This window comes from Oryzias melastigma, linkage group LG10, assembly GCF_002922805.2.
Source record: "Oryzias melastigma strain HK-1 linkage group LG10, ASM292280v2, whole genome shotgun sequence".
NCBI classification, from domain to species: Eukaryota; Metazoa; Chordata; class Actinopteri; order Beloniformes; family Adrianichthyidae; genus Oryzias; species Oryzias melastigma.
Window position 1 is genome coordinate 12,665,205 of NC_050521.1, and position 16,329 is coordinate 12,681,533.

At 37.0% G+C, this 16,329-nt stretch overlaps 1 protein-coding gene across 1 annotated transcript in view; it reads left to right on the forward strand.

Annotated features, from left to right (window-relative positions):
• The window catches only part of pcdh11 (protocadherin 11), a 148,905-nt gene that overhangs the window by 41,468 nt on the left and 91,108 nt on the right, over nt 1-16,329 (forward strand). The window contains exon 4 of the mRNA XM_024283274.2: nt 15,611-15,670. Within this exon, the coding sequence (XP_024139042.1) occupies nt 15,611-15,670 (60 nt within the window). The remainder of the gene's footprint in view (nt 1-15,610; nt 15,671-16,329) is intronic.

A 16,329-nucleotide genomic window follows, 5' to 3' on the forward strand; every position in this document is an offset into this window, starting at 1 on the left:
TGTATTTATCACCTGTGCTGCATTTTTTAACAGTGGCAGTGCAACAGCTGCTGCAGCTTTTTTCTGAATTTTTGGCTCATCTGTTTGGTGTTTTCACCAAAAAATAGAAAAACAAACTTAAGTATTTTCAATTTGTACCTTCTGGCCTTTTTTTAATGTGGTGTTTTGAAATAAAGTAAAATCAGTGTTCCCTCACTATGTTGTGGTTCTATGGTTTTGCAGATTGTTTTCAGTGCAATTTTGCGCTTTTTTGTTTTATTTTTGTACAGTGCACTTTGTTCTGCATCCTTATTGACTGTTGACCCTTGAGTTTTAAACTTTGAGAGTTCAAATCAGAGAGAAAATGTTGAAATTGTATTGTATTGTATGTATTGTACATTCTAACTAAGAAAAAAAACCAAATAAATAAACAATATTAGTAATAAAAATAAGTGTAAAAAGTGTGTAGGGATGGATTTGCATACCTTAATTAATCTAATTTTTGGATTTCACCTATTGCTGTGTTATTTTTAGGACACAACTCGTGTGATAATTGATAGAATACTTGTAAATTTGCACTAACGAATATAAAAATCAATGATAAAACATGTTTATCCATTAATAACTTGGTAAGCGCCTGCATTCCTGGGACCCTAAACTGGACTTAATGAGCACAGAAAATGGATAGATGGATGGATGGATGGATGAATGGATGGATGGATGGATGGATGGATGGATGGATGGATGAATGGATGGATGGATGGATGGATGGACAGAAAGAAAAATCATGTACCAGTTAAGGTGTCACAATATAAAAAAACCTGTTTTTTGTATTATCTTTTTCCCATTCAAAAATACTTTTAAGCTAGACAGTTCCATGTGGACATTAATATGAACATGAATTTGTTTCTGTGGTAATAGAATCATGATACCAGTGAAGGAAATTATTCAGCTATCTGGGCCTTGAAATTAAAAAGAACGCAAATACAAAGATCCACACTGAAACATTACTGTTTTTATTATTCTGAGCCAAAACTGAATATTACAACCAAGGTAAATTCAAAAAATCTTATAAGTCCTTTAGTTAAAGTCTATGCAGTGTTTTGTAAAAGCTAACCCAGAGCAAAAAAGGCAGTAAAAGGAATAAATCTAATGCTAATCTGATTGACACAGTCACAGAGACCACGCTGCCGTATAACCAGAAGCAGTGATCTTTGAGATACTTACCGACTGAAGGGACATTACAAACCACTAAGAGTTTCATTCCTCATGGGGAAAAATGCTGGAATTGAGGAAACATGGTGAGAAGCAGAAGCCAGCAGAATTACTAGGAAGTTCTCAAGCAAAACCTCTAGTTTACCTCTGTAGTGGTGAGCGACAATACACTAGAAACAGTCAACAGTCAGGGCTTAGAAATACTGAAGAAGAAAATATGGGAAAGAAGCATTACATAACACCAACGCTCTGAGGCTTTTGTCTCTTTGAGTTGGCCACAATAATCTCCTGGAATAAAAAAAGTGAGCATCCCAATGGCAGACATCCAAAAAGCGGTCTCAAGAATGAATAGGACAGAGTAGTATGTGGACCAGTATTTTGTGTTTCTGTGTGTGTCTCTTTATGCTACTCTAAACTGCTGCCAATTTGGCCAGAACACACACACACAGCACACAAACAAAGAACAGGAATGGCAGTGGTGCTTAACAAACAAAACATCTAAACTAATAATAATAATAATAATTTAAAAGTTTAATAGCTTTAAGCTCTGACATGCAGCTTCTGGTTCTGGAAAAGAGAATTGCTTTATAAACAGCCAGCAGCTGAAAAGCGGCTGATGTAGTTAACCCAAGGTCACACAATCCTCATCATTAAGGTTTGCCATAAAGGAGCAGTTTCAGACAGTTACCAGCTAACTATCTTCTCTACACAGTTGGTACCTATAATTGGTTTCAATATCCTCAATATTTTCCTCAACTGAAATGGTTAATTTTATGTCTTGTAGCTTTGTTTTTTGCTCAAATGGCAAACAGTTGCATAGACAAAGATGTCCCTGTAAAGCCTTTCTTGAATATTGGTCATGGCATTTCATGTAAGGCATCCTGGAGCTCTCTGCTTTGTGTTTGACTGTTTCAGCACTGGGGGTCTTGTGTGTTTAGGCTTGTCCACGCTTATTACTGATGTTGAGGGTCTGCTGTCTTTCACATGAGATTTTTTTCCCTGTTAGTGAACAGTTGTCAGACTCTTTAATCTGCTGGGGCTAAAGGCCGTGAAGGCGTCTGTCCTTCTGCTTGGAGTAAAGTCCGAAGTTGCTGAACTTAGGATAGCATCTGCAATGCTTTGTGAGGAGTTTCTTGGGTTTGTTCGTGACTTCTATCTACTCCTGTGGTCACACTATTATACCAAAAGGTCATCTGATTGCAGGCTGCACATACATCTCCCCGGCTCTGGTCTTGTTTTTCCCATCCATCTGATCCTACAGGATCTGTCTCACTGTTTTAGACTCTTGACTGATTTTCTTGTAGCCTCTTTCAATATGCGGTTAGAAAAACTCTAAAGTCCTTTAACTTCAATTTGAAGACATTTTACCATTTAAATGAAAATCTAAACATTTAGAAAATACTGATATATATTTCAGTTTCTAGTAAATAGGCTGGTGAAGTTTAATTTTTGAGTTCAAAACCAATTCATGACAAATCAATATGAATATATGCAATACTAAGTCTGAATTGATTGAGTTCAGGCTGTTGGTAACTTCATCTCAATTGTTTGGATGGCAGCTACTCAGAGGGAAGAAAGCTTTCTGCAAATGAAACTCTCGATGTGTATTTCTAGTCCTAGCACTTCTTTGTGTCGGTATACCCTTAAGCGACAGTCGTTTATAAATGAGTTACAAATAAATACGTTGAAAACAAATTAAAATATGCTGTATAGACTAGGGGCAATGTAGCATATACAATGATGTTGTATGCATTGAATATTATTTTCACAAACTGCATCTTACCAACAATCACTAAGGTTAATTATTTAATTATTTAATTATTGAATATTGTTGCATCCCTAGCTTGAGCTATAGTCCCACCTCTATCAATGTCTGTGGTGAATAAAACATACATGTCCCAAGTGCTGACTCAGATTGGAACTTCTGTTTAAAGCTATGTACAAACAGGCCTTAACAATGAAAGCAAATAAAAAGTGCATGTATAGCCCTGTAAACCTGCTTTTGCGTTCAAAATCCATGTGTCCAGGCATTACCATGCATTTTTTTAATCAATTTTTGGGCTCTGTGTACAAATTAGATGTTCAATGATTCACTTAAAACTGTTTAAACAACAAACAGCAGAACTTTGTCCAATCAGAGAGTCAAATTTGGTAGTGATGAATGAGTATCTTCCTTTTGAAAACACAGAAGTGCTAACCATTTGAAAGTTGAATAAGAAGAAATTAATAATTAGTCCTCGGCTGGAATTAGCCTATATGATACCAAGTCCTTCATTTAGAACTGTGAAAGAAAAAACCTGGAAATAGATTCTTCTAGATTTGCACCTCATTGACATTTTGGACAAATCCTCTTCCAACTTCATGTAGAGGAGATACACTAGAAAAAAAGAAGAGCATCTCTGCCGCTCGCTGATTGTCCAGTGTGAACGCCATGGGTTGAATGTGCGTTCATGAAACCTCGTATTGCCCGTTCTTAAACCTGCAACACACGTCTGGTGTGTACATTGCTTAAACTACAATTTCATAACCTTTTAAAAAATGCAGCCTTTTTTTTCTTAGTTTATCTAATTATCTTTTTATCTGATTGAACATGTTCCTTGATTCTTTCACAGAGTTTTAAATAACCACTGAAGCATTTAATCAAAAGCTTGACAAATTATGCAGAAACAAACACACAAATAAATTGGACCCATGACTTCCATAGCTTAACACCATCAAACCATGATTGTACTTCTAAGAACTTGGATTAATTGCGTTAGTTGCATCCTGTCTTTGCTCTGGTTTATAGCATGCTTTAGCAGCCTACCGCTGCTGCTCGGGCAGAAAGTCTGTCCACTGAGGTTTATGGCAACCAATGAGATTATTTCTGCTTGCATTGCAGCTCTGTCTCTGATAAATGTTTGTATAGCTAAACCCCCAATCTGTCTGCATGTCTTGGTTCATGTGTGGCCCCAACTCCCACCAGTGGGGGTTTTGGTCGAGGCCTCTCTCCCTGCTGCTAGTGTGGAACACATGCATGGCACAACCAGGGCCATAAGGGGAATGGCACACAGCTGGTTTGATTGGCTCTGGCCTTAATCACCCATGTCCCTGCCATCAGCACTCAAAGAGCAGTCCCAGACATGTTAACTGTGCTCAAACAAGGGAACTGATTGGAGCCTTTTGCACTCATTTTCAATTTTATACTGAGTTGCGCTCGGACACATAAAAGGCCGGTTTTGCTTTGTGGGATGGGTGTCATTGTGTTCACTGCAGTATCATGGGGCCTCAGTTGTTTTACAGAGGAAAGGATCTGTTTTCAGTGAGCTGGATGTTGGGTGTAACACGGTTTCTGGCATTTTTTTTTGCCAACATAATTGCCTCCGTACAAACGCTATTAACCAAAAATTGCTTATGCACTTTTGAGACACATCGGTCTTAAAAGTTGATATTTGTGACCTTTCCTTGGAGAAGGATGTCTGCTAATCGGGACTATTTCAAATTGGTCTTTTTGTTTAAAATAATGCTGTTAGACTCCCCTTGTGTTGACCCCTTTTATCAACAAACACTAGTAAAAAGGAAAACTAAAAGCCAGGTCTATTTATTCATCTATTAAAGTGCATGCTTGTTTACTTGAGTCAAAACCAAGTTCTTCCTGACCATGAAAATGAGTCTCTGGTAAAGTGGTGGTACTGTAATATAAAATTGAATACACTTAATGATCTGCTCAGCCGACTATACAAAGAACTGCAGTGGTAAATTGGGTAACTTGCTGATAAGCCTAATAGCAAAGCAGCATCCAAGCATTTGAATGAGGGCATTAATGGTTGTTTAAAACAGGAATAATGAAGTGGTGACATTCATGTTCTGTTGCCTCTTGCTCTTTACAGAAGTGGAAAAAAAAACCCCTACCTGCCTCTGAAGGACGTTGGTAGGGACATAGTAGGTCACCAGGACTTTGTGACACTTTAAATGTGAACCAAAATAGAAAGCCTTAGCCTGATTTTATTATTTTTTTTATTTTTTTAAAGCAGCTAACGCAAAGATAAACTCAATGAACACTCAAATGTACACTCCTAATCCTTCTGACATACACGTGCATGCGCACGCACAAATGCAAACGAGCACAAATGCAGAGCGCACGCACAAAGTGAATGTCCACACAAAGTAGATGAGCTCCATTCTGTGTCGAATCAAAAGCATCTGCAAAGCCAGCTCCCTCTCGGCCATTGAGGCGTGCATCAGCCGGCAGAAGCGCCTGTTTGGTGTCCCAGGGTGGCTCGCGGAACACTTGGCCTGCTCCCTTGCCATTCTGGATCAGAGAGGCCCACTGCTATCATCCAGGCGTTGGCAGAAGCGTGGTTAGGCTTAAAATGACAAATTGGTTAGAGGGAGTGAGTGAAAAGAGCAGGCAGAGAAATATACTTTGAACAGAGAAATGCATTCTGGGTTTTGACAAGCGTGGCACATTATATGGTCAAGTGTACAAGTCTGACTCCCACAATGTGAATTGATCCAGAATCCAGAGACATTTATATGAGACAAGTCGCTCAAACAATGGCAAAGTATTTATCTTAGAAAGTCACCCACAATATGACTGGATTAGAGAGCTTTTCAGCATGCAGTCTCTGTTCTCCTGACCTAAATTTGAATAAACTGCCCCTCCTCTACAAAACATCTCTGCAACCCTCGCCGTTACATTCCATGATTGATGGTGTTTTTCAAACATCGACATGGTTGTAATATGATCAAATGTCTGCACATGTAATAAAATCCCAATTTAGGGGATTCATTTGACAGTGACAAAAATAACAAGGGGGGGAAAAAACTGTTTTCTTTGTTAATTTGAATCTTATTGGCAACGAACTGATCCGAGATAAGAGTTCAGCTCATTCTTTTTGACAAAATGATTGTTACTGCATAGATTTTTCACAACGCTGTGCACGAATAACACACACAAATAATCAATTTAAACTCTTTTTAAATATTTTTTTCAAATATTGAGCCATACCTTGAATTAGAAGTACAAGGTATGTGGGAGGACATGTCTAAAGTGAATACAAAAACCATTACCCCTGCATTTAAGTAAAAGCTTAGATGCTACATCCACATATCAAGGTAGAGTTCAGTTTCTTGCTTGACAAAGCCATTAATTGGAAGACTGTCTTGTTCCAGCAAATATGCACAAACTCAGAATCAATGTATTGAACAAAGAGCGTCTGTCTCCAATATGAAAGCTGGATTACATATCCCCTTTTAACTTGTTAGTATTGGACTTTGTGGTGGTGGACTTGCTCAGACTGAAACAATTACCAGTTGTCTACATGAATGTCAAGAGGAGTATTGACCGTCTCAAAAACTGTGTACACTTTTTTCTACGTCTGAGTTAAAGACTTGCTCTGATGAAAATTGTGTTTTTGTTGTTTTTAACATGGTATTTGTATTTATTTATTAAAATAGTAAAGATGAAAAAAAATAAATTTTGAAAAAGCATTTAGTTGTTACATAGAAAAGACAATCAGCAAAACGTATATCTGAGCACTCGATTACTCGCGTGAGTTGCGTTGAGTTTAGAAAAATCTGTGGAGAGGATTTTCAGGTTTTCTAGTTAAATGATCTAAAACAACAGTGATTTTTTTGTTGTTTTTTTTATATCCTGCTGAACTTAACGAGAAGGTTGAAAAAAAAGTTTAAATTGACAAACTATTTCATTTTATCTAAATCTTTGAGTTTTTATCAATTTTGTCTTTTCTGATCTCTTCTAAATAAAAGTATAAATGATAGTGATTTAAAGGGGCCATACCATGATTTTCTTAAGCATTTCAGAGTCAACTATATCCATATGATCATATCATACCTTTGAAACACCAAAAAAACACAATATTTATGAAATATGAGTTATTTTTCCTGAGTAGTTTTTTTACTATCTGGAAGTAAAACGACTCAATTCCTGCGTGTGGGTGTCGCCCATTTTATGACGTCGTCATGTGTGTCTTCGTTTCTCCCACGAAAATAAACATCAAATTTTTTTCAACGATGGATGCACATAGTCTAACATATATCTGCCTTGAGTAAGCCAGGCCATTGCTACACTGGTCCGCAATACAAATACATGCGGCGGGGGTGAGATGTGTCTTAAAGGAGCCAAGCATCTAAAGCAATGAACGCCTGTTTGAGCAGGAATGTATTGAAGACAGGACACAACTGGAAGATACACGGTATTCTGCATCTAAAACTAAAGTTTTGTTCTGATCACAGCTCCACGATCACACATAGCAACCAACATTTTATTTAAAAGCAAGAATTGTGGTTTGATTTGTGAATCGTTGAATCGTTGAACGATCCACAGCCATAATCAGCAAGCATCAAGCTCCATTCCCATAAATCCACGTGTTGTCCACTACATCCATCTAAATCTAAATTTTTCATCTTAGCTGGCTCAAAATGTACGGTTGGATAGTGCAAATATTTCCCACCATTTTTTTGTTGCATTGATAATGTTAGGTTGGGGGTGTGAGGGAGAGACTGTAAGCAATGGGATGATGGGAAAGAAAAGCAGGCTCACTCCATGCCAACAGTCGCACTCATGACTCAGGCAAATGTTTAATGAACGACTGCTGCTCCGCTAGCAAACAACAGTTTTTTTTAATTTTGTCTCAAAATCCAAAATCCATAAAAACATAATTAAAAGACGACTGGGAAAATTTTTAGAATAGATACAGTAATGCTTGGTATGCGGCTTTAAACACTAAATTTCTTTTAATTTTTCCTTTTTTATCTTGAAAAGTCAACATTTGCAAATGTATCCTTTAAAATATTTCCTGTTAAAAAAACACCATAACTGGCCGAATGTATGGCTGCATTCAAAAAACTCTTTTCAATTGAATCAAGGCAGAGCAAATCTAAAGACATCTGCAGTGATGGCTAAAATATTTATGAGACAGACTAACCAAAAAGAAAAGGGAGTGTTGCAATATTATCAAAAACACGTTTCATGGGAATGTGCTTTTATCTGCATCAGTGAGTATCCAATCTGAACTTTTTTTTGCTCTTGATCTCGAAGACTCCAGACATTTTTATATCACTGTTTCTGGTTGTTACAAGACTTCTGCAGCTGCTGAATGTTTGCTCCGCTAACTTTAATGATGCTTTTATCTGTTCTGACTTTAAAGCACGCTGTTCTCAATGGAAACCCAAATTGCCAGAGATTTAAAGTTTGGGACCTAAATTTATATTTAGAAAATGATATCAGGTTGGTAATTAGGCTTTTACAAGTAGTAGAAACCCTTCATCTCGATTTAAGATTAAAAAAAAAAGTTAAAGTAGTCAAAGTAGCATTTTTTTACATATCTAAAATGTAACTTTTAAGGCATTTTTAACATCCAACAAATGTAACTAGTTTATTCTAGATAAAAAGCCTTAAAAAAGATAAATATATTATATTTACAAGTAAGTTTCTTATGTTAGAAAAGTAAAAACTCATGAAATCTTGTTTTTACATCTATTTTTTTTACATTTTAACACGTGATATTTGAAGTAGTAGGATGATTCCATTGGTAATAAAAGCTGCATTTATCTTTATTTAGATATCATAGATTATTAAAGTAATCTTCAGAAATATTGCATTAAAAACGATTCATGGTACTAGAGGCTGCTCAATATTATAGACAAAAAAATAACTGTTAAAAAAGGGTGATGGTACCTGTTCAATATCTCACATGTTCTTTTATTACATGTCTACTTGCGTGTTAACTGTTGTAAAACATCTAAGCCTAGAAACACAATGAGTTGAATTAATTTTAACATAAAAAAGGAACCACATCCTTGCTGTCTTTTCCACTTGGATTGCTCCCTGATTCTGATTCGGTAAACAAGAGTTAATTTTAAACACAGTAGCTTTGAAGATTATAACTACATTATTTTTCTGCAGGCTTGCTGGCCCCTTTGGTCAAATGGAAACTCATTTTTGCCTCTCGGACTCCCTCCCATGTAAATGAGGCCCCCTTTCTTGCCAAAGCAGTCATGACATTGCACTGGTGCAACGTAAGGTCTGCGAACAAGCCATGTCAGAGGAGCAGGCACAAAACACCAGATGTAACCCTCTTGAATTCCCTCTCTAAGCATCTCTGGAATCTGGTTTGAGGTTTCAGAGTATTTTACTTTTGTTGTTAAATTGCTTTGCAAATGAGGCCTACTCTGGCACAATTTCAAAGAGCTTGTGCTATATGTGCAGCTTCCTTCAGGCGGTAGTTTCTGAACTTTCATCATTCTGTATGCATATGCACAGCGTTGCACTAAGCTCACATGGAAGACTAGATAAACATGCCAAGCTGGGAGGAAGATGGAAGGCGGAATGCTTATGTCTTGTCAGCCTGTCTGTATGTTGATTTTGTGTTCTACAGCTTGACTGACATGGTCTATCTAATAACATGGCAGGTAGACAGAATGAATGCCTTGTAGGAATTTACCCATTAAAATGATATTCAATCATTTTTTGATGGGATTTTTTTTTCGCCCCAAACCACGCCTTATGATGATTCCGGGATCGAGTACGATTCGCGTTGAAATGTTGTGTTGCTTAAAGCCATATCAGAATAATTGTTTTGATATGTTCTGTTTTTGCCTAAGCCGTGACGGTAATGGGAGGTGATTGTGATTGTAAAGATTGCTTGTCCTAGGTATGCTGACTAAATTCCAGCCATGGATCCCCTGCCTCATAATTACATGTTACATAGTCTGAGCATCATCACTTTGCAACACAAGTGCTGCACAAATAACACGTCGCTTTGATCACATGTCTAAATAAGCCTTTAAATAATAATAATGCTTCAACTGAAATATTGCAACATGGCCCAAGGCTCAGAGACTGCTAATGAACAGCAGCAGGGTGCAGTTGGGGCTGAAATAGGAGATTAAAGTGTCTTCACACTAAGCTGATGTTATGTAAAATGGCTGTATTGTGACTTTTGTGATTAAAGACTAAAAAAATATTATTATGTGGCAGATGACATAGCCTATACTCTAAGAAAAAGAAAATAAAAATGAGAAAAAATCCATTGAGATGTTTTTGACTTTTTTTTCTTATACATCAATCCTGTTTCTGGTTTTTGGTGGTAATTTGGACGTCAAGGATGATTGCTGGAATAGATGATTTTGTGCGAGAACGCATCCTGTTCCTTAATTCTGTAAATTAGCCCACAATGACACATCAGCTGGTAGCTGCAGTTGCTGTGTGTTTGACAACCAGCTGGCAAACTGCTCTGCCTTCATTGTGGAAATCCATGTTCCCTGGATGCCAGAATTGAAATAACTTGGGCTTTCTTTGAGCTGCAAAGGGATAATGGCAAGAATAACAAGACTACTTTTGATGGAAATTGAAGTTGAAACTTACTGCGGAGGTTAACGGGGCTATACTGGCTCAGAAATCAGACGTATGCTTGGTGGAAGTTAACACAATTTGATAGAAAAGAAACGGAGGATTTAAGTCTTCACTAACTAGTGCTTGGTAAATATTCAACGATGACTTAAAAACATGTTTTTTTTACACTTTTTTTTATCCCTCCATCTTAACCTGTTCTATCCCCGTCATGGTTGCCAGAGCCTGTCCTGGCTACTGTTGGGCGAAGGGGAGATACACCCTGAACAGGTCGCCAGGTCTGTTGCAGGGAAACACTTTTATAGTTTTTATGATTTGTGTATGGATGTTCAATTCACTGAAACTGAAATTTTACACACTAAGAAAATTGGGACATTGCTCAGAACCTTGTAAGTACAGAAATTAAATGTCTATTCATTTACATTCTGTATTAGTTCACTCTTGTCATTGCTTTTACATATTAGCATAGTTTCCTTAGAATAATTTCCAAAACAATGAAAACCAACAACTTCTCCTTATTAGGAAATGCAAATAAAATAGCGGATGAACAATAACGCATTACATTTGACACCAAGACATTTTTCATCAAACAATGACTTAACCAGAATCAGTTAGATACAAAAGTCCCATATAATTCTGACATGCACATTTTTATGTGTGTAGATCTCTTTGCCAAAGCATTTCCTGGATGAATTCTGGATTTTGAATTGTCCATTTTCTTTTTTTTTTTTTTTTTTAATTTGGCCATTCCATTAAAACGTTTCCAGTTTTCTTTGGTTTGCCGTTCTGGTGCATGACCCAGATTTGGCTGAACTGCTTCAGTTAAGCAGATGGCCTGAGTATGATTCTGGTGTGCTTTGGTTGAAAGTATTTGAGATCAGCAACAATTGAAGGACTGCAGTTTTGTCCACTTTGTGCTGTGCCAAACTTTAAAATAAATATATAAAAACAGATGCTTAACATTAAAAATAAGGGGAAAAACGTTCACTGTGAACAGACAAATAAATAATTATCAGATATGGTATAGTTCATAGTATCACAAAATGAAAACAAAGATGTGTTCATGATCAAACATGTAGGGATCTGCCAACCCTTGTACAGGAGACAGAGAAGAGTGATTGACTATAGTCAACAGCCAATCAGAAAACACGCATCCATGCAGAACACTGCTGGCTGTGTTAAAATAAAGGAGCATGCAAGAGAGCACTGAAAAAATCAGAAGTGAGACCGTGAAAGGTGAATCATGATATATATATATAGCAAGGGACCACTGTACTTCTTATTTGCTGCAGATCGATGCATTTCATGGCATTTGCTGAATTTCCCCTCAGAAGTTCCGTCATAACCTCTGAAAGCTCTCTGCTGACGTCTTTCACACTTGACAGGAGGTTAAAACACGACTGGAAACTCCCCATCCTAAAAAATGTTTGTAGAGGTGGTCAGACTCCCTGATGATAATTAATGTTCATTTTATTAGCAACATGTGGACACTATTTACTCTAATAAGAGGCTAAAGGGTTGATTAGACTTTACTGTGTTTTGGCCCACTTTCAGTGAAATTAATCATGGCACAGTGTCAGTTGTTCTGGTTCATTTTGTTCACTGTTTACCTTAATCATAAAAGCCGTAACCACCACATAGTTCATCAAATCTGGATGATTCAAACCAGCCAAATGAAGTACTGCAGTGATTTTCTTTCTCGCTTAAAGAATGTATGTCTTTTACTCCGGTTACATTCTCCTCTTTCACCGCCTGTCAAGAACTATTCTCACACTGCAGAAAACCAGCAAGCAAGGGGAAATCCATGGAGAGAGATGGAGATAGAAGGCAAGAAAAAGAGAATATATTTGGTGCAATGTGCTTCAGATCAAAAACATGGCAGTCACATGATCAAAGGCATTTGATAATCCTTGAACTACATGGCTCCTTTAATCCTAGTCAGAGAACAGTATTTTATTGGTGGTATGGGGGGGTGGGGGATACAACAGCGTTGGGGTGTCAAACAGCGCGAGAAAAGCACAAACTAGCTGGTAGAAATGCACTTTACTAAGTGTAGCAGAGTACTTTAGAAGGGGATGACGATATAAAGCCTCCTTGTTTTTGGCTAAAATGAAGGCTGAACTGATTGGGCTGGAGACACAAACGTGCTACAAGTCTCTGTCCACTCAGCACTGAATAGGCCTCTTGTTTTCTCCTGTGTGTGGGAGTGTGTGTGAGTGTGGGGGGGGTTGGAGCTTCTTGGAGAAGTTGGTGCATTGAATGTGACTAGACTGCAACATGCTATATGATTATTACATCTGGTATGAGTAAAACGAGTAAAAATACATTTTGGAGGAGAGCGTCTCTCAGGGGAGCTTCATTTCCTTGTTTACATGAGCATATTTGCCTGAATTATTATGGTTGAAGTGGACTGATGTGGTTCTCTTTTGCAAAGTGCCGTTTGACTAAAAAATAAAAAAATAAAGTGAAGCAAAATAGATTTAAGAAAATTGAGAAATCTTAATGAAATAAATCATCAAAAACAATTTATCTTTAATTGTTCATTATTCATTAAATAGCATTTACGTTTCTCAGCCTGTTCAAATTACAAAATAAATACATAAATAAATAAATACATTTAACAGTGGGAAAACTTAAAAACATCAATATGTGGTGAAATCCAAAGCTCACCATTGCAGGTCCTGTCAAAATGGTTTATTTATTTGTTTATTTTATTTAACAGATATTAAAAAAATAACAAATGTGTCTGTATCTGCTTTTTTACTTGACAACAGTGTTCTTTCAATATTGTAAAATTTGTGGTTTTATATCTTTCACAAAATACATAAATAATTATGATAATTGATAGTAATTGCTTTGTGTATGCAAAAGTTACAGAGGCTCAGCATGTCAAATAGAGCTATTGTAGAGGAAAAAAATAAAATTAAAAAATAAAATAATCTTGTGATTAAGTCCAGAGCTTGTTAATGTCTGTAGGGGTGAACAAGCAAGAAAATACAAATATATATAAAACCTGCACCTGACATTGAGTTTGGACATCTTTAAAGAAATTGAACAACCAAACCCTTTCAGACTGTTTGAAAATGTGTCCAATAATAGTAGTAGTGGAAATGCAGCTGGTTACATTTTCATATTTTTTTCCAAATTGATTGCACTTTGAGACTAAAGCAATTTCTCTACGGTGAAAAATCAGTTGACTTGAATGAAGATTATACAACAATCAGAAAAAAATAAAAACATTTTGTTTTATGTCCTACTTTAAGTCCTAAGTACATTTTTAAGCATTACTCATCTAATTTTTGTTTTTAGTTAGACAAAGAAATATGTAAAAAAGACACAATGAGAGGCACAAACATAACATAACTGATTAAACTGCAACAAAAATAGGTAGTGGTGCAATAGTAGAGAGGTCGACCTCTGATTGGAAGGTTGCAGGAGCAATTCCCGCCCATGTGTTGAAGTGTCTTTTGGCAAGAAACTGATCCTCACATTGCTACTGGTGGTTATATGCAGTGTAAGAATCTTTGTGTAACTGTGTGTTGATTGGGATTGTGATTGTAAAGCTTACATGAAGGTATAAGTATACGCCATTTACCATTACACTAGTAAATCAAAATTAAGGTGACAGAACAGTCAACAGTTACAATTAGAACAGCTGTAGAACAAAAAGTCAGCATTTCAGTGAAATGTAAATACAAAAGGTCACAATACCAGAAACCGTCTTTGTGATCCTCACTAAATCAGTACAGTGAGCTGGCACAAAAACACGGAGTCACTTTCTAAATATCTCCTCCAGTGTAACATTTCTTTCATTTTCATTTCTTTAATCTCCTCTTACTTTCACCAAAAGAATTGTGCAATATATAAGTCATGATTTTGCAGGCAGTGCTTGAAGCCAAGGTCACCCAGGTTTCCTCCCCTGAGTGAAAAACCGCAAAAACATAAAAAAAAAAAAAGAAAATCATTCCATTTTTGAATCCTATTACCGAAGGAAATTATTTTTATTTGTCAAAGACGTTAACATATCATGATTATTTTGCCAACTCAGTCTGTGGGGAAAACTTTGTCTTCCGATTCCATCATCCCAGCAAGACCCACTTATTCATTTATATTTCAAGACAGGATATTTACGCTACAGTGGAAGCCTGGCTGCTTTTTCTCCTTCAGTTGCTTTGGCCAGTGGGGTGTTCTCCTTCTACGATGCAATGAAATATAGATGTTAAGAGTCTGGAGAGTTGAGTGTCTCATCTGTCCTGGTGGTACCATAAGGCAGCCATTAATAGTGTCACAGAGAATCAGACATACCACAGGCATATAATTGGATATGAGGACATAACTGAAAGCACCTGCCTTGAAATCAACAGGGCTTTCCCAGGGGGGGAGGCGTTTGGTGTATTCCCAAAGAAGTTTGCAAAGTCCATCACTTCCCTGCTGGTTTTTCTTCCCATCTACCTCATTTCTCACTTAGTTCAACACAAAAAAGCCTCATCTTCATTTCTTTTTTTACTTTTTTTAAAGGTATATACAAGGGTGCTGATAGTATGCAAATACTTGGGATCTTTGCATAATCACAAACAGCGGGACCATCTGTCGTTGGCTTGTTGACTTACCTTGTATCTGTTTTTAAATGCTGTTGTCTGAGTGATATATCAGTGTATTAACAATGTGATAATCATTTAACATCAAAAACTGCAATCGGGCGCGTGTCCAAAAGTCGGAACATATGTTCAGTGAAATCTTCTGACAAAGAAGGATTTATAATCCTGCTGGAGGGATAGAGAGAAGGCAACACTGGCAAGCAAAAACAAAATGCATCCGTACTCTCACATCACAAAGAATAAGGAGATGCTGTCAAGATAAAGATTTAAAATGTGACTGTCAACAAAAAGCTGGGGTCTAGGATTAGTGAGAAAGAGGGAGAGTTGCTTAACCCCTTGGAAATGTATTGCAGAAATGCTAATAGCAGGAGGCAGAAAATAAGCTTCTGCTTCTGTCACTGACGATTTGCTTGGAAAAGTCCTCCACTGAAAACATGTCCCTGATAATGTGTTTTTCTTGTAGAACCCAAGCCAGACACCAGAGAAGTCTTTTAACTCGCCGCCTCCCATTTGTCCTCATAAGGTAAGTAGGTTGTTTGATTTCAGTCGAAGGAACATTAGAGGGAAAAATGGCAAACACTTTTTAGAACTCTGTACGCTTGAGGTTTTATGTTTATATGTAGAGATCGTCTATTTAAATCAAACTTGCAAAATAACATTTCAACAATGTGCATATGTGATATTTAAGATCTTTATCATAATAAAATGATTTATTAAGAAAAAAATCAAATAGTTTGATGAGCAGCTTTATAAAATACATTGTTTTTAAATAAAGTAATGCTCACTTGTTTTCTGCTCTTCTCACCATCGTGTTAATCACTGAAGAGTGATTTAGCATGAGGCGAGAAGGGCAAATTATTACAATGTTAAATAGTCCTTAACACGCACAGTCAAAGTCATGATCAAGACATCTCGGCACACTGACTGAAGCAACCCTCCTGTTCAACCCTTACTCCCAGTGCACGCCTCTTGCAAATGTGATAATGTGCTATGCAGTGAAATTCACACAATTTCAGTTCACTTAGCACCAAACGTGTCAAAAATGCCTGCATTTCTAGATAAATGGTTATGGTGGAAAGTGGCTTATTGCAAAAGTGGACCTAGGTTAAAAGAGCCCAATGGATGGAAGCTGTCTAACAGCCTGTCATCAACTGTTCAAAGCCTAACACTGCTCTACATCCC